Source organism: Schistocerca piceifrons, chromosome 1, assembly GCF_021461385.2.
Source record: "Schistocerca piceifrons isolate TAMUIC-IGC-003096 chromosome 1, iqSchPice1.1, whole genome shotgun sequence".
Taxonomy (NCBI): Eukaryota; Metazoa; Arthropoda; class Insecta; order Orthoptera; family Acrididae; genus Schistocerca; species Schistocerca piceifrons.
In genome coordinates this window covers 628,175,582-628,188,020 of record NC_060138.1, presented here as the reverse complement: position 1 = coordinate 628,188,020, position 12,439 = coordinate 628,175,582, and the positions used below count along the sequence as shown (strand labels likewise).

The window sequence follows — 12,439 nt, the reverse complement described above, 5'->3', positions numbered from 1 at the left end:
TCCGGAACCGCGCGACTGCTACGGTCGCAGGTTCGAATCCTGCCTCGGGCATGGATGTGTGTGATGTCCTTAGGTTAGTTAGGTTTACTTAGTTCTAAGTTCTAGGGGACTGATGACCACAGTAGTTAAGTCCCATAGTGCTCAGAGCCATTTGAACCATTTGTCCTTAGGTTAGTTAGGTTTAAGTAGTTCTAAGCTCTAGGGGACTGATGACTTTAGAAGTTAAGTCCCATAGTGCTCAGAGCCATTTGAACCAATAATTTATTCACTACTCTGTAATAGTCACAGTAGAAGAGCACTAGTTCGTATCCTGTCTGTAGCGAATCAAAGTCAACTAGAGCCAAGATGGAACAATATAGCTTAACCAGCATGTACAGGGACCCAAAGCCAAGTCGTTTTACGCAATAGTAAAATCCACCAGTGTAATAATCTGGTTCGTATGCAAGTCCACAGGCAACGGTAGGTTCCCCGATCAATTCATGCTGTCACTGGCTGCTTAATGGTCCGGAGTGAATTTGCAGGACCGAGACCACTACTGTCGGTTGAAGGCACTTGTGTTGCGAGCACCTCCCAGTGCAGGCCGTGGTCTTGTGAAAACCTCGTAGTACGGACCGCATTGTTTGTTGGCGATTGTGGTGTGTGCATGTCGATGTTATAGTCGGACCCTGAGGTGCGTTAGGCTGGGATGCAAAAACTATTATTATCTGCTTCTTTCAGTCGGCAATAAGTCACAAATAGAATAGAAGGTGGAAATAATAAAAATGTCTATTATTTAAACTGAAGGTGAAGGGGGCAGCGGCCGCCCGGGGTAGCCGCGAGGCATAAGAGTTGTCGCGGTCCGCCCGGCTACCCCGTCGGAGGTTCAAGTCCTCCCTCAGGCATGGATGTGTGTGTGTTGTCTTTAGCGTAAGTTAGTTTCAGTTAGATTTAGTAGTGCGTAAGCGTAGGGACCGATGACCTCAGCAGTTTGGTCCCATAAGATCTTACCACAAATTTCCAAAATTTCCAAAGGGGGCAGAAAGGAAAGGGAAGGAACTATTGATGTCAGCTGTGTTGGGACTTTATACGGAAACAGCGGCGACGAGTGAAAATGTTTGCCGAACCCGGGATCTCCTGATTACTACGCAGCTGCGTTAAGCACTGTGTTTATTGTAATTGCGCGGGCTATCTCAACACGCCTCCCGACCGACCTACATTTCCACCAGCACCAACTATCCGCAGTTTCCATCCATGTCCCCCACGCTTGCTACCTTGAGATTCCCACAGGAGGTCGGACGTAATTGTGCATCCGCACTGAAGGTGGTGGGTTCTTTGTCCATCGAGGTGAATCAATTATATGGATGTGTGGTCCGAAAGAACAGGCACCGCGCACTGATATAATAAAAAAGGCATTTTTTCGAAAGAGAGACTAGGAATAATTCAACTTCAGATACTTTTTACGAGCTTAACGTGTTTGTACTAAATAACTAACCAAAGTATGTTAAAATTTTCATCGAATTTCGTACAGTGCTCAGTAATAATTTTTGCTTGGTGATGCAATAGTTCCTGCATCTCTTTGTGAATGAAGCATTTCATTTGTTTGTTTTCAACTCGATATTTACAGTACACAGATTCAGTTAGAATACTCTACCACATGTAAAGCATTCAGTGAAATTCCAAATACGGCATGCACAAACGAACCATACCCTTTGACATACCAACAGTATGATACTGAAACTTCCTGGCTGATTAAAACTGTGTGCCGGATCGAGACTCGAACTCGGGAACTTTGCCTTTCGCGGCCAAGTGCTCTACCATCTACCATCTCACGCCCCGTCCTCCCAGCTTTACTTCTGCCAGTACCACGTCTCCTACCTCGCAAACTTTACCGAAGCTCTCCTGCGAACCATGCAGAACTAGCACTCCTGAAAGAAAGTAAAGCTGTGAGGACGGGGCGTGAGTCGTGCTTGGGTAGTTCAGATGGAAGAGCACTTGCCCGCGAAAGGCAAAGGTCCCGAGCTCGAGTCTCGGTCCGGCACACAGTTTTAATCTGCCAGGAAGTTTCATATCAGCGCATACTCTGCTGCAGAGTGAAAATCTCATTCTGGAGCATCCTCCAGGCTGTGGCTAAGCCATGTCACCGCAGTATTCTTTCTTTCAGGAGTGCTAGTTCTGCAAGGTTCGCGGGAGAGCTTCTGTAAATTTTGGAAGGTCGGAGGCGAGGTACTGGCAGAGGTAAAGCTGTCAGGACGGGCGAGAGTCGTGCTTGGGTAGCTCAGATGGTGGAGCACTTGCCCGTGAAAGGCAAAGGTCCCGAGTTCGAGTCTCGGTCCGGCACACAGTTTTAATCTGTCAGGAAGTTTCATATCAGCGCACACTCCGCTGCAGAGTGAAAATCTCATTGCAGTATGATACTGTTTCTCAGGTTGCATAGTCTATCACAGTTGGCATACCATCTGCGGCATCTTTAGCCTCGAGCATCTTCAATATAATTTTAAGGAACTGAAAACAGCTCCGGGGGGTCGAGAACTTGGCGAGTACAGCGTAACTGCTAGAGAACTATACGGTTCATCCACTCAACCAGCTTTACTCATAGTTCTCGGACGCGTCCATAACGTGGGAGTTCATGTCATCTGTCGCATCTCTGTGAAAAACAGTTTTGTGTAAATGAATGACAGTTATAGCAGTTCCAGAAGTACGTTTTTCGGATAATATTCTTTTTGAAAAAAAAAATGCTTTCGTATTATGTATTTTCTTTGCTATGCAGATTTTAGATTCCAGTTTTAAGAAAAAAAAAGATCATTAAACAGGATACTCTTTTCCTTGTTAGGGTCTCACATGGCCATTTGGTAAGTAACTGAGTATTGTTTTATTATTCGCCATGGTTGCTACGCATGGAGAGCTGCATCAAACCAGTCTCGGGACTGAAGACCACAACAACACATGGTTGCTACAATGCTCCGAATTAAGTAATCCATCACAATTAACAAAAAAATTGCTGTGAAAAATGTAATCGCTAAAAACTTACATTAAACACATTTTTCAACACAACTTTCTTATTTGTAGAACAAGTGTGACCTCTGCCCGTGTTTCCATACTAAGAGGCAGCTGGAGACAAACAGAAACGAATATACATCCGAGAAATTTCGCGAGAATGATGGATAGTGTCGTTCTGGTCTCAAGTGCCGCCGACAAGAGTCGATCCGTTGTGTGAAACAGGAGATTCATTAAAATCTTCTCGGTTTACGAGCTGTCTCACTTCAAATAAAACACTCGACTTTTCATTTGCTGTCTCCGACATCGTTATCAGGAGTTAAAATCACCGACTACCAGGTCTGGCTGATTTTAACTCCTGATGACAATAGCGGGGACAGCTATCGAAAGCTCGAGCGGTTTATTCGAAGTGACGCGGCTTGTAAACCGAGAAGATTTTACTGAAACATGCCACCGCAAAAGACTCTAAGGAAACAGCATATGCCCTGGATTTAGTCTACGAATACTCCGCCAGTTCTGCAATAGAACGAGGATATACTATGTGATCAGAAGTATCCAGACACCTGGCTGAAAATGACTTAAAAGTTCGTTGCGCCCTCCATCGGTAATGGTGTTGACCCACCCTTAGCCCTGATGACAGCTTCCACTCTCGCAGGCATACGTTCAATCTGGTGCTGGAAGATTTCTTGGGGAATGGCAGCCCATTCTTCACGGAGTACTGCGCTGAGGAGAGGTATCGATGTCGGTCGGTGAGGCCTGGCACGAAGTCGGCGTTCCAAAATATCCTAAAGGTGTTGTATAGGATTCAGGTCAGGAATCTGTGCAGGCCAGTCCATAACAGAGACGTTATTGTCGTGCAACCACTCCGCCACAGGCCGTGCATTGTGAATAGGTGCTGGATCGTGTTGAAAGATGCAATCGCCATCCCCGTATTGCTCTTCAACAGTGGGAAGCAAGAAGGTACTTAAAACGTTAATGTAGGCCTGTGCTGTGACAGTGCCACGCAAAACAACAGGGGGTGCAAGCCTCCTCCACGAAAAAGACGACCACACCATAACACCACCGCCTCCGAATTTTACTGACGGCACTACACACGCTGGCAGATGACGTTCACCGGGTACTCGCCATACCCACACCCTGCCATCGGATTGCCACATTGTGTACCGTGATACGTCACTCCACACAACATTTTTCCACTGTTCAATGGTCCATTGTTTACGCTCCATACACCAAGTTTTCTCACCTCCCGCCTAACTCTTATAGTACTTGCAGTGGATCCTGATGCAGTTTGGGATTCCTGGGTGATGGTCTGGATACATGTCTGCCTATTACACATTACGACCCTCTTCAACTGCCGGCAGTCTATGTCAGTAATAAGACGATGTCGGCCTGTACTCTTTTGTGCTGTAAGTGTCCTATCACGTATCCACTTCACTATCACGTCGGGAACAGTGGACCTAGGGATGTTTAGGAGTGTGGAAATCTCGCTTACAGACGTATGACACAAGTGAAACCCAATCGCCTGACCACGTTCGAAATCCGTAAGTTCCGCGGAGCGTCCCATTCTGCTCTCTCATGATATCTAATGACTACTGAGGTCGCTGATATGGGGTACCTGGCAGTAAGTGGCGGCACAATGCACCTGATGTGAAAAACGTATGTTTTTGGGGGTGTCCGGATACTTTTGATCCCATAGTGTATGCTACAGCCAAGGACTTGCCCATCCTCGGATTGCCCAACACTACTAGAAAGAGTTTGATGGGCCCACTGTAAGATGTTGGCGGCCGTGTTGCAGGAGGAGTGCGAGGCGGCGCAGCGTGTGGCAGCCCTGCCGGAGGGCGAGCTGTTCCGCGACGAGGACTTCCCCGCAGAGGCGAGCAGCCTCAGCCACTCAGACCCGCAGGCGCCGCACCTCGGCGACGTCGTATGGCTGCGGCCGCACGTCTGTATCACTGCTGCACCCTCACACCTATCAGTTTCAATACCAAATTCCGAGTGCCGGAGACTTAGCGCACTGACATTAGAGGAATGTCACGCAAGAGAATGGCAGCGCCCGATCAAGTGGCGTTTGATTCACACTACACACCAATGTCACGTCACATCGGAGAATTACTCAGGACTGAACAGGGAATGCGACGTTCTAAGGGAACGTCAGCGGTGCAAGTGGTTGGGATTTAGTCCCACAAGGGGATCTTACAGATTTCCTCCCTTCGATTTTCTTCATACTTATACGATTAATGATCAGTGCCTGGACATCAGTGTCCCCGAACAGAATGACGCAATTCCAAAAAAATTAAAAAATTTAAAAACGAAAACATAGCCTTTGAAGATTAGATGATTTTTGAGCGCTATTTTGTTCATAACTTTTCTAGCTTGTTAACACATCCGTCAGTAACTGAGTGGGTTGTGTAATACCTTGCAATCGTGAAGTCGCTGGTTCTAACCTTGTTACTACCACTGTATTTTTTAAACTTTTTTGAATTCCATTTTTATTTAAAAAATTTAAATGCCAATTAACAGATACTCACAATGTTTCTAATTTATTAGTAGCTGTCTGAAAATAGATGGGGCAAATAACAGGAGCCCAGACAACTTGAAACTATTTGTAGCAGCATTAACGGAGAGGGAAAGACCTACAGCTACTTCTAACAGCATAGAGCATCTGCACGTATAGCCGGCCGAACCTTGGAGCATATTTACATAATCTTCACGCTTGACAGAGATGTTAGCAGAGGTCAGTCTGGTTACGGTTCTAATTGCCCACCCAGGTAATCTTATCAGTCAGTGTGCGATTACTCAAAAAATGTGTGTGAAATCTTATGGGACTTAACTGCTAAGGTCATCAGTCCCTAAGCTTACACACTACTTAACCTAAATTATCCTAAGGACAAACACACACGCTCATTCCCGAGGGACGACTCGAACCTCCGCCGGGACCAGCCGCACAGTCCATGACTGCAGCGCCTTAGTCCGGAACCACGCGACTGCTACGGTCGCAGGTTCGAATCCTGCCTCGGGCGTGGATGTGTGTGATGTCCTTAGGTTAGTTAGGTTTAAGTAGTTATAAGTTCTAGGCGAATGATGACCTCAGATTTTAAGTCCCATAGTGCTCAGAGCCATTTTGCAGCGCCCTAGACAGCTCGGCTAATCCCGCGCGGTTCAGTGTGCGATTACTTTGTGTGGGTAGCCCTAAAGTCTAAGGTGTATCGCAACAACTCTCATAATCTTCAAGAACTGCAGCAGAAGATTTCGTGTGAGACTGCAACAATTCCAGCAGTCCAGCTTCGATCCGCCTTCAGCAACTTGCTGACCAGGGCCCAAAAGTGCCAAGAGATGAATGGTGGTCACTTTCAACATCTGCTGTAGTGAAGTTAGTACCGTATTTCCTTTCCTCTGATGTCTGTCTTTGTACCCTGGAACTCTGCTCTCTGGGCCACTTTTACGAGGGTTGACTGAAAATTAATGTCTCCATCTTCGTAATTCTTCAACCGTTGGCAGCATAGGTATGCGGCAGGTACTGGCTTGTTCCGTAGCCTCTTCTCTACAGCTCCATTTGGCGGGAAGCCTTAGCATTGAGCGGTTGTGTTGTTGCAGTGTAAAGTATGGAACAATGCGCAGACGGTCAGTCAGTGCGATTTAAGCAACGTACAGTCATTGAATTCTTGACAACAGAAGGTGTCACCCCAAAGGAGATTCATCAGAGAATGAAAGCAGTTTATAGTGATTGTGTTGATGTGAGTACTGTGCGTCGTTGGGCAAGTAAGTTTAAAGATGTTGAGGCGGGAAATTTCAGGCCTGTGCACTTTCATTTCAGGAGTCAGCATCCGGGTACCCATCGTGCACAGACCTTCCGATAGCCAAGCAAAGCAATAATGTGAACCCAAATGCCGATTGTGCTTGCAGTTTCTCTCTGAGTGATACGATGATCGTCTTGAATCAATCTGTCAACATTTTGCATGTGAAACTCGGTGGTTGCTGTCACAGGACGTCCAACTCTTTGTTTGTCACGCAGGTCAGATGTTCCCGCTTCTACATCTTTAAACTTACTTGCCAAACGACGCACAGTACTCACATCAACACAATCACCATAAACTGCTTTCATTCTCTGATGAATCTCCTTTGGGGTGACGCCTTCTGCTGTCAAGAATTCAATGACTGCACGTTACTTAAATCGCACTGACAGAGCGACCGTCTGCGCAGGGTTCCATACTTTACACTGTAATAACACAACCGTTCAGTGCTAAGGCTTCTGGCCAACTGGAGCTGTAGAGAAGAGGCTACGGAACAAGCCAACAGCTGCCACATACCAATGCTGCCAACTGTTGAAGAGTTACGAAGGTGCAGGCATTACATTTCAATCAACTCTCGTATTTACCCCACGCTGTATATGATATAGATGCACAAAATACATTTTTGTTAAATGAAAAAGAAATTATATATATCAATGATATAGCTCAATCTCTAGCAAAAAAGTATTTTATTTTTTGTTTGAAGTTTCGCATTTTTGTACAAAATTCTCACAACAACGCCATGCACAACAGACAACGCCACCACAGAGGCGTAACCACTGGCCCGTCCCCTATCGGTTCCAAGCAGCAGCCACCAGAGGGCGCTCAAAAATTCGGACCACTTTCTGCTTCCACGCCAGTCTTTCAACGCGTTGTACGAGTATTTGTCCTCCGATTGAGTTACCAGCCGCCGACAGGAGCGCTGTCGCCATGGACTGCGCTGCTTCTGCCTTGTACTGGCAGAAAAATTCTTTCGCCGACAGGCACAAAACACGACGTGCTGCGGACACTCAGACAGTTCTGAAGTAGCAGTTAGACATTCCTGTTCAGCGCCAATAGTCAGACACTTCAGCTGTGTTCTTGCAATTACGATACATACATAGTTCTACGATATCTGTTGTGAAGACAATATTCCAACTTAGCAAGCACTAAATATGGAAGGAAGATTGGGTTTAACGTCCGGTCGACATAGGGATCATTAGAGATGGAGCACAGGCTCGAAGGGTGTCAAGGATGGGGAAGAAAATCGGCTGTGCCCTTTTATGGGAACCATCCCGGAATTTGCCTAGGGCGATTTAGGGAAATCACAGAAAACCTAAATGTTGATGGCCGGAGGCGGGTTTGAACTGTCGCGTCGTCCTCCCGAATGCGAGTCCAGTGTGCTAACCACCGCATCACCTCTCTCGGTACTAACAGGGGAAGATCCCCATCTCACCCCCATCAGATTTAGCGATAAAATGGCTCAGTGGATAACCCGTCAAAAACTGAACACAGATCAAGCATAAAAACAGCAAGAAGGCTTCTTTGTTGTGTGGTCATGGTGCTGGACTGCAAAGAGGGTGCCTGTGTTCAAATCTCCCTCATGCCAATGTTTTTTTTTACAAACTTTCCGTCTGGTCATTGACGTGTCTGTTCTCCTTCTGTAGTCTTGGCAACCGTCTTAGTATACGTTATTTCTTGGTTATGAGTTATGTGGTAAAAATATATTACCGTCGCAAGTAAGTGTGATTAACAGTGGGAACAGGCGAGATGCCACTTAGACCTCTCACAGAAAGGAAAACAACAAATAAAAGGATGTGAACTATGTTGCAACTAAGGAATTTTAAGAGTCGAAACTTCCAAAATGGAACGCAAATAATACGTGTTACTTGTGTAGAACAAGGGGAGGTACGTACGTCTGCGTGTCCCCTTCCTTACACCTCGCTGTTGCAAACGGACCTTACACCACAACACAGACACAAATTAGAATACAGTGCATAGATACTTCAATGATCGGACGGACAGTTCATAATTTTGTGAAAGAAAGGGGCAAAAGGGAGATCTGAACACAGAGCAGTCCCTTCGCCATCCAAACCAGTGACCACATAACAACTCGCTCGATATTGCATATCTTGAGCTTGCACCGTTCACCGCTTCGACTTTGCTTCTTTTTTCACATTCAGTACACCTTTTTCCTCTTTTCATGCATGATCTGTGTTCAGATTTTGACGGGCTATCCACTGGGCCATCCTACTACTGAATCTGAGGATGGTGCGGTGCGGAGTATCCCTTTTAACTAGGACACTAAAAAGAATGTCTGCAAAATTAATTTGTCATAGTGATGATGTTGTAGACTGCCAAGAGACAATAAAGTTATTTAGATATCGTTATATTAGGTTTAGGACATCAAGTAACCACCGAACTTACCAAAGGTTAAGTAGTATTTTGTAACACAGTCTTAAGAAATATAACGGGTTATTTCTTATTCTGTTGCCACATTTCTGTTCTAATGCTGCCCTGTCAAGCAAGTGCTTAATTAATCTGTCACCTTTTATTAACCTAAGAATTAAGTTTTCCGCTACTGGCGATGTTTGGGCTGGTTTAATAGCAACATTCAGCTACACATTCCCAGCAAATAACATGTTATTTAGATTTAAAAATTTGTGATTCAAAATTTGTTAAACAATATTTCCTTTCCTCAATAAATATGAAATTTAAATATAAATAAAAAAAGTATGGTATCACAGATGTCCGAACCAGCAAACTTACAATTACAGTCCTATTAAACTATGCATTCATCTTAAAGCTTTCTATTTAGAATTGCTTCACACTGCTTTAGGAAATTAATGTGTATAACTGACCTCCAGAGTCTATACATATAAAGAAAACCAAAGGGAGCAGAGCAGTCCGTAAAGTACCCTTGTCAGATTTAAGGACTGTCTACGGAACCAGCTTTGTTTATTAAGGACGTGTACTTGTGGCCACAAAGTGTCAATTCCCATTTGTTCCGAATATAATACTGAATTTGAAAAAAAGGAAGTTTACATTGCATTCGTCTTGTCCTCATCGACTTCTTAATTTCCAACTGCTGGATTACTTCAGAGAAATGTGTTTTACACGCTCGTTGGAGAAGACGGTTTCACTGCTGCAATATTCAGGAACAACGCATCTGCACTTTTAAAGGATTTCAGTAACATTAATCGCATTTAGGCATCGAAATCAATCGATGGTAACAAGTGAAAATATGTGCCGGACCGGGACAGGAAAAGGATCTCCCGCTTAACACAAGCGGTTCCTTAACCACTTCGGCCATCCGACCCAACTTCCCATCCGGTTACACACTAACAGCGTACCTACCCATGACCTCTTCCTCGCCATTTCGTATTCCTGCAATAGGCAGGGTTTGGTGTGCATGTCCCGGTATGAGTCTCGGACCGGAACAAATTATCACCTGTTACCATCGATTCATTTCGATGCCCAAATGCTGCTAAAGTTATTGGCCGCTGCAGCACATAACGCCTCTGTTCTTCCGGATAGGTTTCCGTATATATCCAGGCATTTTCTTTTATTCTATTTTATGCACATTGTGAGCTTTTTTGTCCACATATAGTAATATTGTTCGTGAATATTCGTCATATAAATATGGCATTTATTTCTCGGGAAAATTGTTTGGGTAAACCTCATAAGCCATAGCAGTTAGTCCCGAAAAAACATGCAATAAAATAAGTAACGTGCAAAAAACGCAAGCCGAAGTAAATGCAATAGATCCTGATAAAGAATTGGACATAACTTCACAAGGTAACGTCTTACTATTATTCGTCGTTTCCAAAATTGCTATGGACAAATCTTGGTGTGACGTGATATTGGTGTTCCTTGCTGTTACGTTCGGTCGACTGTTGCTGTGAATGCCGCAATTTTCAATAAAGCGCGGGAGATTTTGAAGTTATGTGGCGTTCATTGTGGATCGACTTCGATTATGGAAATCTTTTTATTGCCTGAGCTCTTAGATTTGAGTAAAAGAAATGATACGTACAATATCACAATTAAGAAAGCTGTGGCACGGGTTAATACAATGGGCTCTCATTCAGTTGGAAAGACGTAGCAAATACTCTACGTTTCTATGAGAAGAATGATATTCGCGTTTGGTGAGTGGCCACTCGATGCTGTATCGACTGGTGTCAGTGCTGTATACAATATAGGCATACTTCGTCACGCACGACAGCGGCTTGCAGTGAAACAGAACTTTTTACTAGAAATTTATTTAGAATATGTTGACAAATTGTCTTGCGTGTCAGTTTTTTTCCCTCGACTTTTCGAAAGGATGAGGTGTGAAACACATTCCACATTCGTTAGAATGACAGAATATGGCAATGATGGACACCTGTCATCACGACCTCTTCGCAGCGTTTCTTCGAAATATCGTGACGGCAGTTCTCTCCCTTATGTTAATCTAGATTCAAGTTTTCCTTCACAAGAGATATTACTTCCTGCAGCTTTATTTGGCAGCAACAGATAAAGTATTGCATCGTTTAAGAGTTAAGTGTAATCGGGAAAAGGGGAAGTAAACGATCACCAACATTTCCCCAGAAAGCAGACTTGGACTTCTATAAAGGGGCGGAATACTTTCTTCGAAGAGGAACATGATTCATAGATAATGAAGGAAATACGTTACAATGTATAACGCAACGGAATTATTTTTTTGGACAGTAATTTACGTTCACTTGCTGCATGGTAACAATCAGCAACACACATGATGGAAATTTCAATTTCGAAAATACTTACTCTCCTAATCATCTTGAGGTTGAAGCTCTTGTGTCCGTGTTTGCTTTACCAATACATGTGTTTTTGGATGGCGTCCGCCTTTAGCAAAACACTTTTGTTTTATATCCCAAACATGTTTCACTGCAGTTGCAGCATCATCAGTGGGCTTTTATTTTATGGCTGTTAGACATAAAGAATGTTCTTTACTGTTTGTATACATGTAAATAATAGTTTTTAAATCGTAATTGCAGATTTTCGAAGAAACACATAAAATTTTGAATTTATACCTTTTTACCACATGGTGTGGTTTTTCTGATGTGTTATGTATTTACAGTGACAGATTTCGTTAACAGTTTGTCATCTGCAACTATATAAAACTTAAATAATTTGTCTACATTAAGTTGTACATGGTTGCAGATGATAAACTGTGAAAAAAATCAATCACTGAAAAGGGTATGAATTCATAATTTTATGTGTTCCTTCGAAAACCTGTAATTACGATTTAAAAAATAATATTTAAAAAATAATATTCACATGTATACAAACAGTAAAGAACATTATGTTTAACAACAATAAAATAAAAGCCCATTGCTGGTGCTGCAACTGTAGTGAAACATGTTTGGGATAAAAACAAAACTGTGTTTTGCTAAAGGCGGACCCCATCCAAAAATATATGTACTTACTCTCCTGCTTATAGCATAATATAATGAGGCTTCTCTGCTAGAGATGCCTTTCTTACTGTATTTTCTTCCAAGCAACGATAAATAAAGATATAGAGAGACCGTGTAAACAATCCCGACAATACTTGGTACGATGTGCGGGACGCCAACTTCATCAGTTTACTAGGAGAATACATATCCCGAAATGCATGTTTTGGCGCCGTGTCATCGAAACTAGAGTATAGTGACGTCATGGTAGCACTTGGTGACCTAATTAAT

The 12,439-nt window shown here is 43.7% G+C and overlaps 1 protein-coding gene across 1 annotated transcript in view; it reads left to right on the top strand.

Moving 5' to 3' along the window:
- LOC124758258 (calpain-9-like) overlaps window positions 1–12,439 on the top strand; it is a 110,275-nt gene that overhangs the window by 23,541 nt on the left and 74,295 nt on the right. Inside the window, exon 3 of the mRNA XM_047249082.1 lies at window positions 4,769–4,915. Coding sequence (XP_047105038.1) covers window positions 4,769–4,915 — 147 coding nt within the window. The remainder of the gene's footprint in view (window positions 1–4,768; window positions 4,916–12,439) is intronic.